Here is a 12,122-nt window from a genome sequence, read left to right on the forward strand (position 1 = left end):
TGATTCTTGTTACGATGTTGTAGAGCTTTATTGCTTTCGAAATTTTAAACTCTTCGTAGAAGTGAGAAAATTACCATTTTAAGGAAAATGACAATTAAATTCTGTACGTACCTGTAATGTTAATTTCACCCGAGTTTTGTTCCGTTATTATCGCATCATGAAAATAATAGGTGCGCGTGACTAAATCAAAGCAGTAGTAGGTTTTGATATTACGAGCTTAAATGATTTTGTTCTTCTGATATTGTCTTGGATAATTATAGAATAAGAAATATAAAGTCTGGCAGATTGAATTTTGGTTAAAGAATGTTGTCAACTGACATGATAATCACGAAATAATCAACTTTGGACGATGAAGATTGTTTTAACAGACCGCTGAACCCGTGAACCGTGACAGATGGAAGTTACCGGCCTCTTTAAGAAGTAAAAGTGTGATGAAATGTAAATGATTATGTTAGTTACTAATGATTTAATTACTTATAGTTACACAAAGTGCTTCATTATTTGTTTTAGTGCATACGGTACACAGTTTTGCATCTTTTTTTTTAGGGATCATATGTATGTACAGTGTAAACACAGGCAAATACACTGAACACGTACATTAAATTTTCGTGCTTTGAAATACATGTAAATGTTAACATTATCATAATTTATTTACTAATGCAAATGGTTAAATCCAATGATGGAATGCGTTTAATTCACTATGCATCAATAAAGTGCCTACATATTGGCTACTTATGCAAAGCTAGAAAATATGCGATTCAATTATCCGGACGCTTCATTTATCCGGACGATTTTGCTGGGAACCAAAGTGTCCGGATTAACGAGGCTCCACTGTATATGAGACTTATATATTATTGAAGAAATTTAGGGGGGGGGGGGTGATCATCTAACAAACATATTAAAACACATACAGTTTGAACACTAGATAACGGCAATAAATAGCGAGAAAATATTATGACATTTTCCCCGCGATACAACTATAGACCTGTACGTCGTGACGTACTTTTATATTGTGACGTCATATAGTATGAAGTGCACCGAGGTACATTTTATGATGATTATTTTAACTTTACTCGGGACACCTTAACCCTGCTGCGAAATTCTAATTCAAATATATTGTATATACCCAGGGCAAAAACAGAATATTATAGAAGATCTTTCAGTATTTCAGGAAGCACATTAAGGAATGCCTTGAGTCAAAATATAAGAAACTCAACAAATGTTGTGTGTTTTAAGAGAAATTATCTTAGAGATTATCACCATACTTTTTAAGCTTCATTTTGTTCCTATTTATCTTACATTCATAATTATTTCTTAAGTTTATATATATTCTACGTCTTTGAATATGTGTTTATTTTACTAATATATGTCTGTATGTATGTTATATGCAGGACCATATTGAAAACTAGCGTTATCGCTAAATATGTAATCCTGGATAAATAAAGGCTTTATTATTATTATATTATTATACCAGACCGAAATTCTATAGACAAATTCAGAAGTAGAAATTACCTCTAGCTTCAGCTCGCACAACTCTACACTAACTAAATCATGATTTTTCTACAAAGGGAACAAGATACCCCTCGATCCGAAAAGAAAGAACTATAGATATGTCACTTTCCATGGGAAAATGATTGAAACAGTTTTTTCCATCATTTTAAAATTTGCCATTAAATTGAGTTTCTAAAACCGGAAATCCCTAGAGATAACTAAATATAAGGGGGGGGGACGATGTTCCGAAAGTAACTAGAAAATGTGCTATTGATTGATAATGAATGCAAGTAAATTAAGTATTCTTTGATTGATATTGACCAATAATATTCACATTTGAGCATAACTATAAAGTATCATGGAACAAATATACATCAGGAAATAATTCCCTAGTTTGACAATATACCGACCCACAGAAGTTTGTGACTTTATATTTTGACCAATCAAATGAGCTAAAACAATAGGGTCCTCCCACCACCATGAATCGCGGACAAACGTCAGGCATCCGTCATTATTGGTATAGTAATTACAGATTTCTTTTGGATGTGAAAGGTGAAGATAACGAACAGTGATCAATCTCATAACTCCTTTAATCGATACAAAATAAATAGTTGGGTAAACACGGACCCCTGGGCACACCAGAGGTGGGATCAGGTTTCTAGGAGGAGTAAGCATTTCCTGTCGACCGATCACACCCGCCGTGAGCCCTATATCCTGATCAGGTAAACGGAATTATCCGCAGTCAAAATCAGTGTGCCAAGAACGGCATAACAATCGGTATGAAACACATCAGACAGCATTTGACCCAATGATCAGTTGTATTGACGAACTAGATCGTTATAACGACCATAAAAGTTAAGAAATGCTGACTTCATTTGAGATTGTTGAAACCCCTGTATCATCAACTTGTTTGTCAGTAGCTTACCTCGATTTAACAACTGACAATACAGAACAAGCTCTTGCGTATCGAATCAGTTCAGGGATATAAACACCATATACAGGTGATCATGGAATATTGCTACATTAATATGGGAAGTTAACGATGGAGAAACTGAAATCATCGCGTTTGTCATACAGTTGAGTTGTCAGTTTGCCGTTATTGTCTACTTTCAATAAAATATCTAAGTATGCAGCAGATGTTGACGAGTATGTGGTATCTTTTATTTCGAGCTCACAGGAATATATCGAATCGACATATTAGTGAAAGTTATTATTGTTAATAGACAAAACGTAACAAGCTTTAAAGACCGAGAAAATAAGCACCGCGTTCAAATTTACCTGGTCTGTGAACCCGTGTCAATCAGGGGAAATTAAGCTTCATATTGGCTGCTAGAAATTGATGGACATTTAGTTACTAGTCCTTGTATATACCTTATCTACCTAATCTGGCGATCGAGGTGTCCGTGCAATCTTTTGATGCTTACCCTCCTGTAGTGAATCAAAAACGCTGCGGAGCTCTACATATTTTCGATTTATCATTCTTAAAATCACTTCGTTATTCAGTTTTAGTTGAACAATAGATATGTAGTCACCGAACTGTCATTTTTATACCTTAAAGCAAATTTGACAGAAATGTTCCATTTTCATAAGCTTAATAATTTTTCGCTATTTCTTTCTCCACGAAAGACGGTTTCAACAATTCGATCAAGCGTATTTTGATATTTAAAGTTGTAAACAAATGTCATACATTTAGTTTCATTTACAAAGAGAGCATTAGTTGAAGAAAGATACGACAGTGTTTCATACTCACAACCGGTCACTTTGGTAGGATTAATATCCATCATGGAATCACCATTTGAACTCGGGATAACTGCAGTTGGAGTTAGATTATATCCTGCAGAACAAAAATCAAAGATAGTGGAATAAAGAGTATTTAAGGCATTTCAATGAAAAGGGTTTTTTATCATTCAAAGCAGGAATATGTTACCGGTATCAAATTTTAAATCAAGGTGAATGAAAACCATGAATATAAAGAACAATATTCATTCTCGTAAATACTTTCTTTTACTTTCCATTTCGTCTAGTTTTAAGTTAGCTACATAAGTACTGATAGTTGTCCCTAAATATCCACTCATTCATTTTCCTCAATTTTGTTTATTATTATATTTTACTTCAAACATATTAAAGCTATATGGTCCGAATTACAACATTTTTTTTCATCTCGTAAAAACGCTATTAAATCATCGCACGTATGTAGTTATGAGGCTGTATGACATGTCATACATGATTCCACCTGTTTTAACCAAACTTATTTGATTTTAGAGCGATGTTTACAAATAACTGCATCACTCTGCCATTTCAAGTGACAGTCACGTGACCAGTTCAAACTGTGGTCTTATCTGTGTAAAGCTGTGTATTTTGTTACAACAGTACCGTGCCATAAGTTTAATGGAAATAAAAATATCAAATACCTCTTAGTAATTCGTTGTTTTACGCTCTTTCAGCATTAAACTAGACAGTTGTGTATGAGTTAATACATCATGTTGGGATTCCCTGAGGCGCGTGGGTCTATTTATAGACGTCTAACACTGTATAATTTATGCGTTATCTGGAACACCTCGGGCCTTACACCGAAAACACGTGTTTTGGGTGAAAGGCCCGAGGTTTACCGGATGATTTATATATGTACCACACAATATTTACTTTTTAAATAACATTATCACTGGTTGCTTTTACATGCAGATATTTTCGATCATGTAATTAAGGGAAAGTTAATAACTTTATAAAGTAATTAATCTGCTTTAAAGTAATCATGTACAAAATATAATACATGAAGATCGGGTCATCCAGCTTTGAATATCAACATAAACAATCAGGCTTATTTTGAAGGTAGTGAGATTGAAATGATCTCTTTGCAGCCTCCAAAGGATTTTTTTAAAGTCAAAATTGAGTAAAAATAAGATGAAGGCCTATAAGAGTTTTATTAACACCAGAAATATTGCTTGTCATACAATGTATATACTCATGTAAGTTAATGTCACAGAGTTACAAAATCAACATGAATTTAAGACTCAAAAAGATGATTTGACCAAATGTACGCTAAATATGGCGTTTCGCAGTCACTCTGATAACAAAAATTCGGCTCATTAAATTTCTTATTTTATTTTTACAATCAGTCAAGTATTAGGGGGGGGGAATACCAAATTGGGTTACATCTTTAACTACGTCAAATTTTGTAATTTTAATTCCCTCCATTCCAAAAATGAATTTAAAAAAAATATCGACAGCAGAGATAAACTACTGACATTTCTACAGGTTAGGTGTTTAATTATTGAATGAATGATTTTTTCTTTTTCGTTGGATGAATGTATATAACATACAGGAGGGAACACCGCATCATTGCATGTAACATCATCTAAAGAGTGAATCCGCCAAAAAACCATGCAAAATACCAAAAGGATAGTCGCAAGACAAGAATTTTGTTGTTGTTTAATAGTTTCTTCATATGTGTTAAAAGTCAAAATATCATCCTAAAATTGTCCGATCCCGCATCTATTTTTTAGTATCAGCTTATTTGCATAAAAGTAGCGATTCCTAACAAATTTATGAGGAATATTTGCACAATTTGGTTGGCTCGAAAATAATTTATTACAATGCATTTCTTTTCAAATTCTGTTTTTGTTATAAAAATGCGTTATCAACAACACAATAAATACTGTAGAAATGAATACTGGTGATTAGATTATTGATATGAGGTCTTGAGATAGACTCACATCAACAATTAAGATCCCCCTTTTTGAGAAGCTAATTTCTCCGAAGAGCAGGTAAAAAATATATTAAAATAATGATGTTCTTTAGACTAATCCTAGACTAAACCTATCATTGGGTAAAATGCTCTTTCACATGTTTCATAAATGTATTCAATTAAACTTGATTTGTCTGTTGGTGTCAACACAATTCAATCATTACATAAAATAGATACATAACCATGTCTTCTAACAATGCAGATAATAAGAAAGGTTTACTAAAAGGAATGAAAATAGATAATGACGTCTTTGTACTTGAGTTATGAAAAAAATCATGATTTGAGAGTTTACGGACATATTAGGAGTAATGTCAATTTCTAAAACTTCATATAGTTTTCAAAGTCTTGTCTTAAAATTGAAAATGGAACTTAATAAAATGAGGGTTAGAGACCAAATTTTTAAATAAATTATTGGCGAAAATACTGAATTTTTATACAAAATCTCGAATAAATCAAATTCAACTCTTTTAAGAATCAGTGTTCTGTTTGAAAAAATATCAACCAAATTAACCATTTACAACATTTGATCTAGTTCCAAGTTTCAACTACTTGTATCATAAATTAAATACACGTATAGGAGTATAAGAATAGAAGATAGATTAGATGAACCAGAAACTGTAATATCATGCAGATTTAAAACTTTTTGATTAATCAATCCCTTCACCACAATATATAGTCTCTGCAAAACCCTTTCAAAATTTGAATTGGCACAATTTTTTTTTCAACTGGATAGAGATCAGTAATAGAAGTGTGATATGTTTGCACCAATGGGATCAGTATCGAACTAGCAAATACTTCGTTGTAGCATCCTGCGAAATTTTGCTCAAACGCCCGGGAGCTAACTTCGATAAGGATTTATTCCTATACTTTTAATTGAAACCATATTTCTTGTTGTGAATCATTCAACATTTATCTTCTTTAGTGAAGACCGCTAAATCCAACATGTATGTGTTCTAGAAGTCAATCCAAATACTATATATATAATCAATATACAAACATACGTTGATTTACATTCGGCTAAATTGACCTTTAATTTGTATTTGCGAGGGCCAAATGCAAAAGGACTAAAATCTAGTATGTACATTAGTAGGCAGGAGAAAGACATTTTGATTTCAAGAGAGATGGAGGCATCCTGTTAATATTAATAAGTCACCAAAAATATGTAATCTATAATAAAGAAAAGTGCTTTAGAATCGGTAACTCTGGAAAATTCGTATTATCACCTTTGATCACATTCATAACTGAAGTTATAATGAGTTTTATACAAGTTTGATTCAACAAAGCATTGAAAAATAATATTTCTTGTGACGGATTTATCCAACGTCAAGATATGTCCCGTATATTGCTTTAAATTTAAACTTTTATTAAACCATCGGTAACTGCTGTTCAATTGTACACCACAATCAGATTACATGTGATGTTCTCTGTGGGTTTTCCGCTGAACAGCGAGTGAAATATGGTTTTAATCCTGACAGCAATACGTGGCTCTGAAATAAACATCGCATTACAATAGTATAAGATAAACAATATGATCTAGAATTTTTAGGTTATTGACTGAATATGTCAATTCTGAGGTCGTTTTGCAGTGAAAAAGACTGTGCATGTAAGTTCGTATCCGCCAACCCACCGAAGGCAGGGATACCTCACGATGTGAAGTCAATAACCTGCTATCAAATTTTTTACATTTTGAATTCGGCTGACGACTTTTCAACAGTAGTGAACACTTCTCAAATAAATGTAAAATAAACATTCTAAATCTAGAAGGCCTAACTACCAGTTTGTATTTTCGGTAACATACAAAGTATTAACGAAGTCATAACCATCGGTGTATGTGACGGTGCAAGGTAAGGAGTGTCATATAATAGGTCATTTGATAGCTCTTGATTAGAGGGAGATAATTTAAATCTCTATTTAAAAGAGCATCTAGGACAATATTTGACCACAGGCACCGGGTTCCAAAATCAGTGGGTTTGGTGTTGATGGAATGCTGTTTTCTTTTGTTGTGTGGAAATCGCTCTGTGGGTGAGTATTTCATAGAATAGTTCCCTTAATTCAACAAATATCGGGACAAAATGTGTACATGGGTGGTGTAGTCATTATATGAATGCTACTCAATGACAGAAATAAACCATGACATTGTATATCCTTGGTGAACAGTTGGGGTGCTCTTCCCTCCAACTATATATTTTTCTGATTTTCTCATTAACAATGATGTTGCTGTCCTTACCGATGATTTAGTAGGTTCTATAAATGATATCCAACCACTTGGAAGAGTTTACACGTACTTAACTTGGAATAAAACGTCATAATGAGGCCAGGGCTTGGTTACTAGTTAATATGGAGGTTTAACACTATTGATATCCTAATGATATTTCTGGGTTGGGAATAATTTACGAACTTATCTTTGTCATTTACCTTATATTTGGTATAAGAGGAGAAATATTACTAAAGGGCCACACAAATATATTTTGAAACATCTTTTTACAGACGTATATTCTGCTTTCAAATTCATTCATTCGCTGTTCATTATCTTCACCTTTTCATTACGTATACAAATATGCTCTGGGATTTGACACCTGTTTAGTTAGAATATATTTTTGCATTGAGTTTAGCTAATATTATAGGGTTATTGAACTTATATTGGTGAATATTGTCACGAGTTGGCTGTGAAAATGCACGAGCTTGCGAGTGCATTTTGACAGCCAACGGGTGCCAATATTCACCTATATAAGTTCAATAACCCTTTTATTATATAGTTAAAGTATTTAGTTGTTAAATTATATCCTTTTAACTCAAACTACTCCAAAATAGACGAGAATTCATCAATATTGGCAGTGTGCAATAACAGCATGCATTTCTTAACTGTTCAATATTTAATCCGTCATTAATGCATGAAGCAAACTGATTTTGTAAATGGGGACATCATAATTTATGTACAGTAAAACATTTTGCTTAAGTAAATATCAAATAATGGCTCTGTCAGATTCGGAGGACCGTCGTCTGCCATTTTGGCTTGTTTACGTCGTTACGGTAACGTCAATATTGAACGCTCATACTCGGAATGTTTCGGGCGCATACAATTTACGCAATGCAAAGTTAGCGTTCAATAAATTCTCAGGATATTGAACGCTAACATTCTCTAGATTTTACGCAGATGTTATATTAGACTATTTATTAGCTATATAATAAATATATATATTTAGAAACGCTTGATAATCCGCACACAAATGGTGTAGTTAGATTTAATATTCAGTCATGAGCAAACTCAGGAAAAACTCAAGTCTTTGACTTTCAAAACCAACGAGGCACTTACAATGTAACGTGTATCCCTTCCGCTGATTGTCCATTATTCAAGTAGACGTGCATATATTTGAAAACAAAACATACATCTTGTGCGAAACATGGATAAATCACATTGTCTAGTAGGCAAAAACAGTAATTACTTTATATCTGATCACTCAAATTTGCAAAAAATTATATGGATTTTTCATTGAAAAGCAGGATATATTCTTTGAGCCAAAGAATTTCAAACAAACTCAAAAAACCAGTCAAACTATGTTGCTAATATTATTTTTTTGAGCCTCGAAAATATATTTTCCTTGTTCCTATTTTGTGTAAGTGATATTTCAATCTGATTACATTGTATAGTTTTGCGATATCATATGAACTTCAACCACAATCATACTTGTATCATTCAAAAATGCTGAGAATAATCCGATGCAATCGGCTTTAACTGACGTTTGCAGAGGCTTTCCTTTCCAACTATGGGGCTTCTAACTCCTTAATGGTCTTTCTATTTCAATATAAAAAAATGTACGAGCATATTGTTTTCATTGTGCAGAAACCGGGAAACAGACGCAAACTATCAGACCAAAAGGAAGTTTACTGAGTCAAAACCCTCTCTTTTCAGATTCATTCTATTGATTGATTGATATTGACACTTTCAATGCTAATAGTTGTTTGCAATGCGCATGATAATCTTGATAAATACAGTACGTTGATTTTGTTGACTCATATCTACATTTCCAATAGTTTGACTTTGATATCTTTGCAAATTGTAATGATAGCCATTTCCCCATGAATGCGCTACAGTGGTGAACAATGTGCCTAAATGTATGAAGCTTACTAAAAATAGTACGTCTATTTCAACGACTGTGAATTCTGACGGAAGTGAAATTAGGCTGTAAATATAAAGAATATTGTTCTTCATGAAATATGCTGGTGTAAATCAACCCATTTCATGCATTTTAAAAACTGACATTTATTCCTTAGCAGGGGTTTTTAATGGTTATCTTGATAAGCATGCTTTCTTAATTTCAATTCTTAAACACAGTAATTGGATTGCAGACCTAATATTGCACATATTAACCAAGCATGTTTGCGTAATCTACTGTCCACCTGTTGCTTTACGAATTATACAAGGTGGTGTTTTATTTATCGCATTTTGTGGGTTGAAGGAGGAGGCTTTAATCGTTCATATTTGTTGTTTCTTTTGCAACAGCTTAGATATTATTCTTGTTCAAAAATGGATGAAATGACGTCAGGTCACAATCTACATATGAAAGACGAAGATAACGAACAGTGATCAATCTCATGACTCCTATAAGCAATACAAAATATATAGTTGGGCAAAAACGGACCCATGGACACACCAGGAGTGGGGTCAGGTGCCTAGGAGGAGTAAGCATCCCTTGTTGACCGGTCACACCCGCCGTGAGCCCTATATCCTGATCAGGTAAACGGAGTTATCCGCAGTCAAAATCAGTGTGCCAAGAACGGCTTAACAATCGGTATGAAACACGTCAGACAGCATTTGACCCAATGCGAGGTTGTATTGACGAACTAGATCGTTATAACGATCATAGAATTTGCGAAATGCTTACTTCAATCGAGACTGTTGAAATCCCTGTACCATCAACTTGTTTGTCAGTAGCTTACCTCGATTTAAAAACTGACTATACCCAGAACAAGCTCTTGCATATCGAATCAGTTGAGATATATAAACACCATTTGCAGGTGATAATGGAATATTGCTACATACATGTGGGAAGTTGACGATGGAGAAGCTGAAATCATCCCGTTTGTCATACAGTTGAGTTGTTAGTTTGCCGTTAATGTCTACTTTCAATAAAATATCTAAGTATGAAGCAGAAGTGGACGATATGCAGTTTCCTCCATTGTTCTGCAAATGATTTACCGGCAAACCTATGCTCTAGTCAAGTGATATGGTAGACCCCACATCTATATTTACTGATGAATGGGATCAAATTAAATTTGTAACATCCGCTACAGACATTGCATTTTTCAGTCCCCGGAAATACGTCACAATCGGAAACTGTACTTTACACCCTTGATGTAACGTTCCTAAGGTAATGGGTATGACTATATACAAAAATTAACCTCTAAAACTTCTAGCATGATTACTTGTATATTGTTCAACGTCCCGCTTGAGAATCATTCACTGATATAGAGACGCCATCATTGCCGGTGAATGGTTGCAAAATTTAGGCCTATGCTCAGCACTTTAGGCCTGTGATATTTTTCGTACAACACCTACGGTGATATGAATTTTGTATGACGCGGAACAATATTGCGGTAGCAACAAAATGGAACATGAACAGTCAAAAATATTGTGCCATCATTCTTAGAACGTCATATAGTTATAACAATATAGTTTACCAATACAACCTATCATTGGGTCACATGCTGTCTAGAAGTCTTCATGAGAGCGAAAAATTATCGAGAGGGACGTTAAACAATATACAATCAAGCATGCTGTCTGACTTGTTTCATACCGATTGTTAGGCCGTTCTTGACCCTCTAATTTTGACTACGGATAACTCCGTTTACCTGATCAAGATATTGGGCTCTTGACAGGTGTGACCGGTTGATAGGTGATGCTTACTCCTCTAAGGCACCTGATGCCGTCTTTGGTACACCAAAGGGTCCGTGTTTGCCCAACTCTTTATTTTGTATATCTAAAAGGACTTTTGAGATAGATTACTGTTCGTTATATTCACCTTTCATAGCAGGATTAAATGACAACTTTGTTGATACGATAAACAGAATGTTGATAAAGGCAAATTGAATAATGAAATTGCGTGTTACAAGTAAAATTGAATTATTAGTATAAATTCGCCAAGGTGAGATAAAGTGAATCTCATTGTTTAGTATGAAATGAATAAAAGGAATTACACTGTCTATTATAACTATGACAAAGTGAGCTTATTTAGAAGAAAGTCGTCAAGGTGAGCTGAATATGATTGATTGTTCTGTATAAAATCATAAAATATTGCACGAGTACTTGTTGTTTTAAACAGTCTGTAAACATGATGTACTACAAACAAGGAAGGATTGAATTACTAAAGTTATCTTAAATACATGTACTATCTTCTTACCTCTGTTCTAACCCTGACCCTTACCTTGAACAAATGCTATTGCTAGATGAAAGACGAACAACACAAAGTAGGGATGTCTTCTCTCCTCCATCTTTGTGTGTTATAGGCGAAGTGTAGGATGAGGAAGTAAATGCTTGTTTATAAATGTAGATAACGAGCGATGCTTGATGTTCCTTGAAATATATCACTACAGAAATAGCACAGTGATGTTATTTTCTTCATGTATTACGTGACGAAAGTTTATATAAAAGAAACTGAAATACAGAATATTGTTGCATCGTAGTTTTTATTTGCATCTTAACCAAATGTATCATCTTGGAGCAAATGAATTCCACATTACAATATTAATAAAGTTACAATGGAACAAACATTAAAATAAATCTATAATCACCAAACCCCTTACATTACTATACAGTTAATGTTATAATACAGTTAATGTTATAATACAGTTAATGTTATAACACAGTTAATGTTATAATACAGTTAAT

General features: G+C 33.7%; 1 protein-coding gene across 4 annotated transcripts in view; it reads right to left on the minus strand.

Moving 5' to 3' along the window:
* LOC125679647 (hemicentin-1-like) overlaps positions 1–11,726 on the minus strand; it is an 80,767-nt gene extending 69,041 nt beyond the window's left edge. For all 4 annotated transcript variants that reach the window (XM_056156191.1, XM_056156192.1, XM_056156189.1 and 1 more), the window contains exons 1-2: positions 11,659–11,726; positions 3,242–3,325 (exon numbers count right to left, since the gene is read on the minus strand). In XM_056156191.1, the coding sequence (XP_056012166.1) occupies positions 3,242–3,325; positions 11,659–11,725 (151 nt within the window). In that variant the 5' untranslated portion in view covers position 11,726. The remainder of the gene's footprint in view (positions 1–3,241; positions 3,326–11,658) is intronic.
* Between the last annotated feature and the right edge of the window lie 396 nt (positions 11,727–12,122).

Source organism: Ostrea edulis, chromosome 2 (assembly GCF_947568905.1).
Source record: "Ostrea edulis chromosome 2, xbOstEdul1.1, whole genome shotgun sequence".
NCBI classification, from domain to species: domain Eukaryota; kingdom Metazoa; phylum Mollusca; class Bivalvia; order Ostreida; family Ostreidae; genus Ostrea; species Ostrea edulis.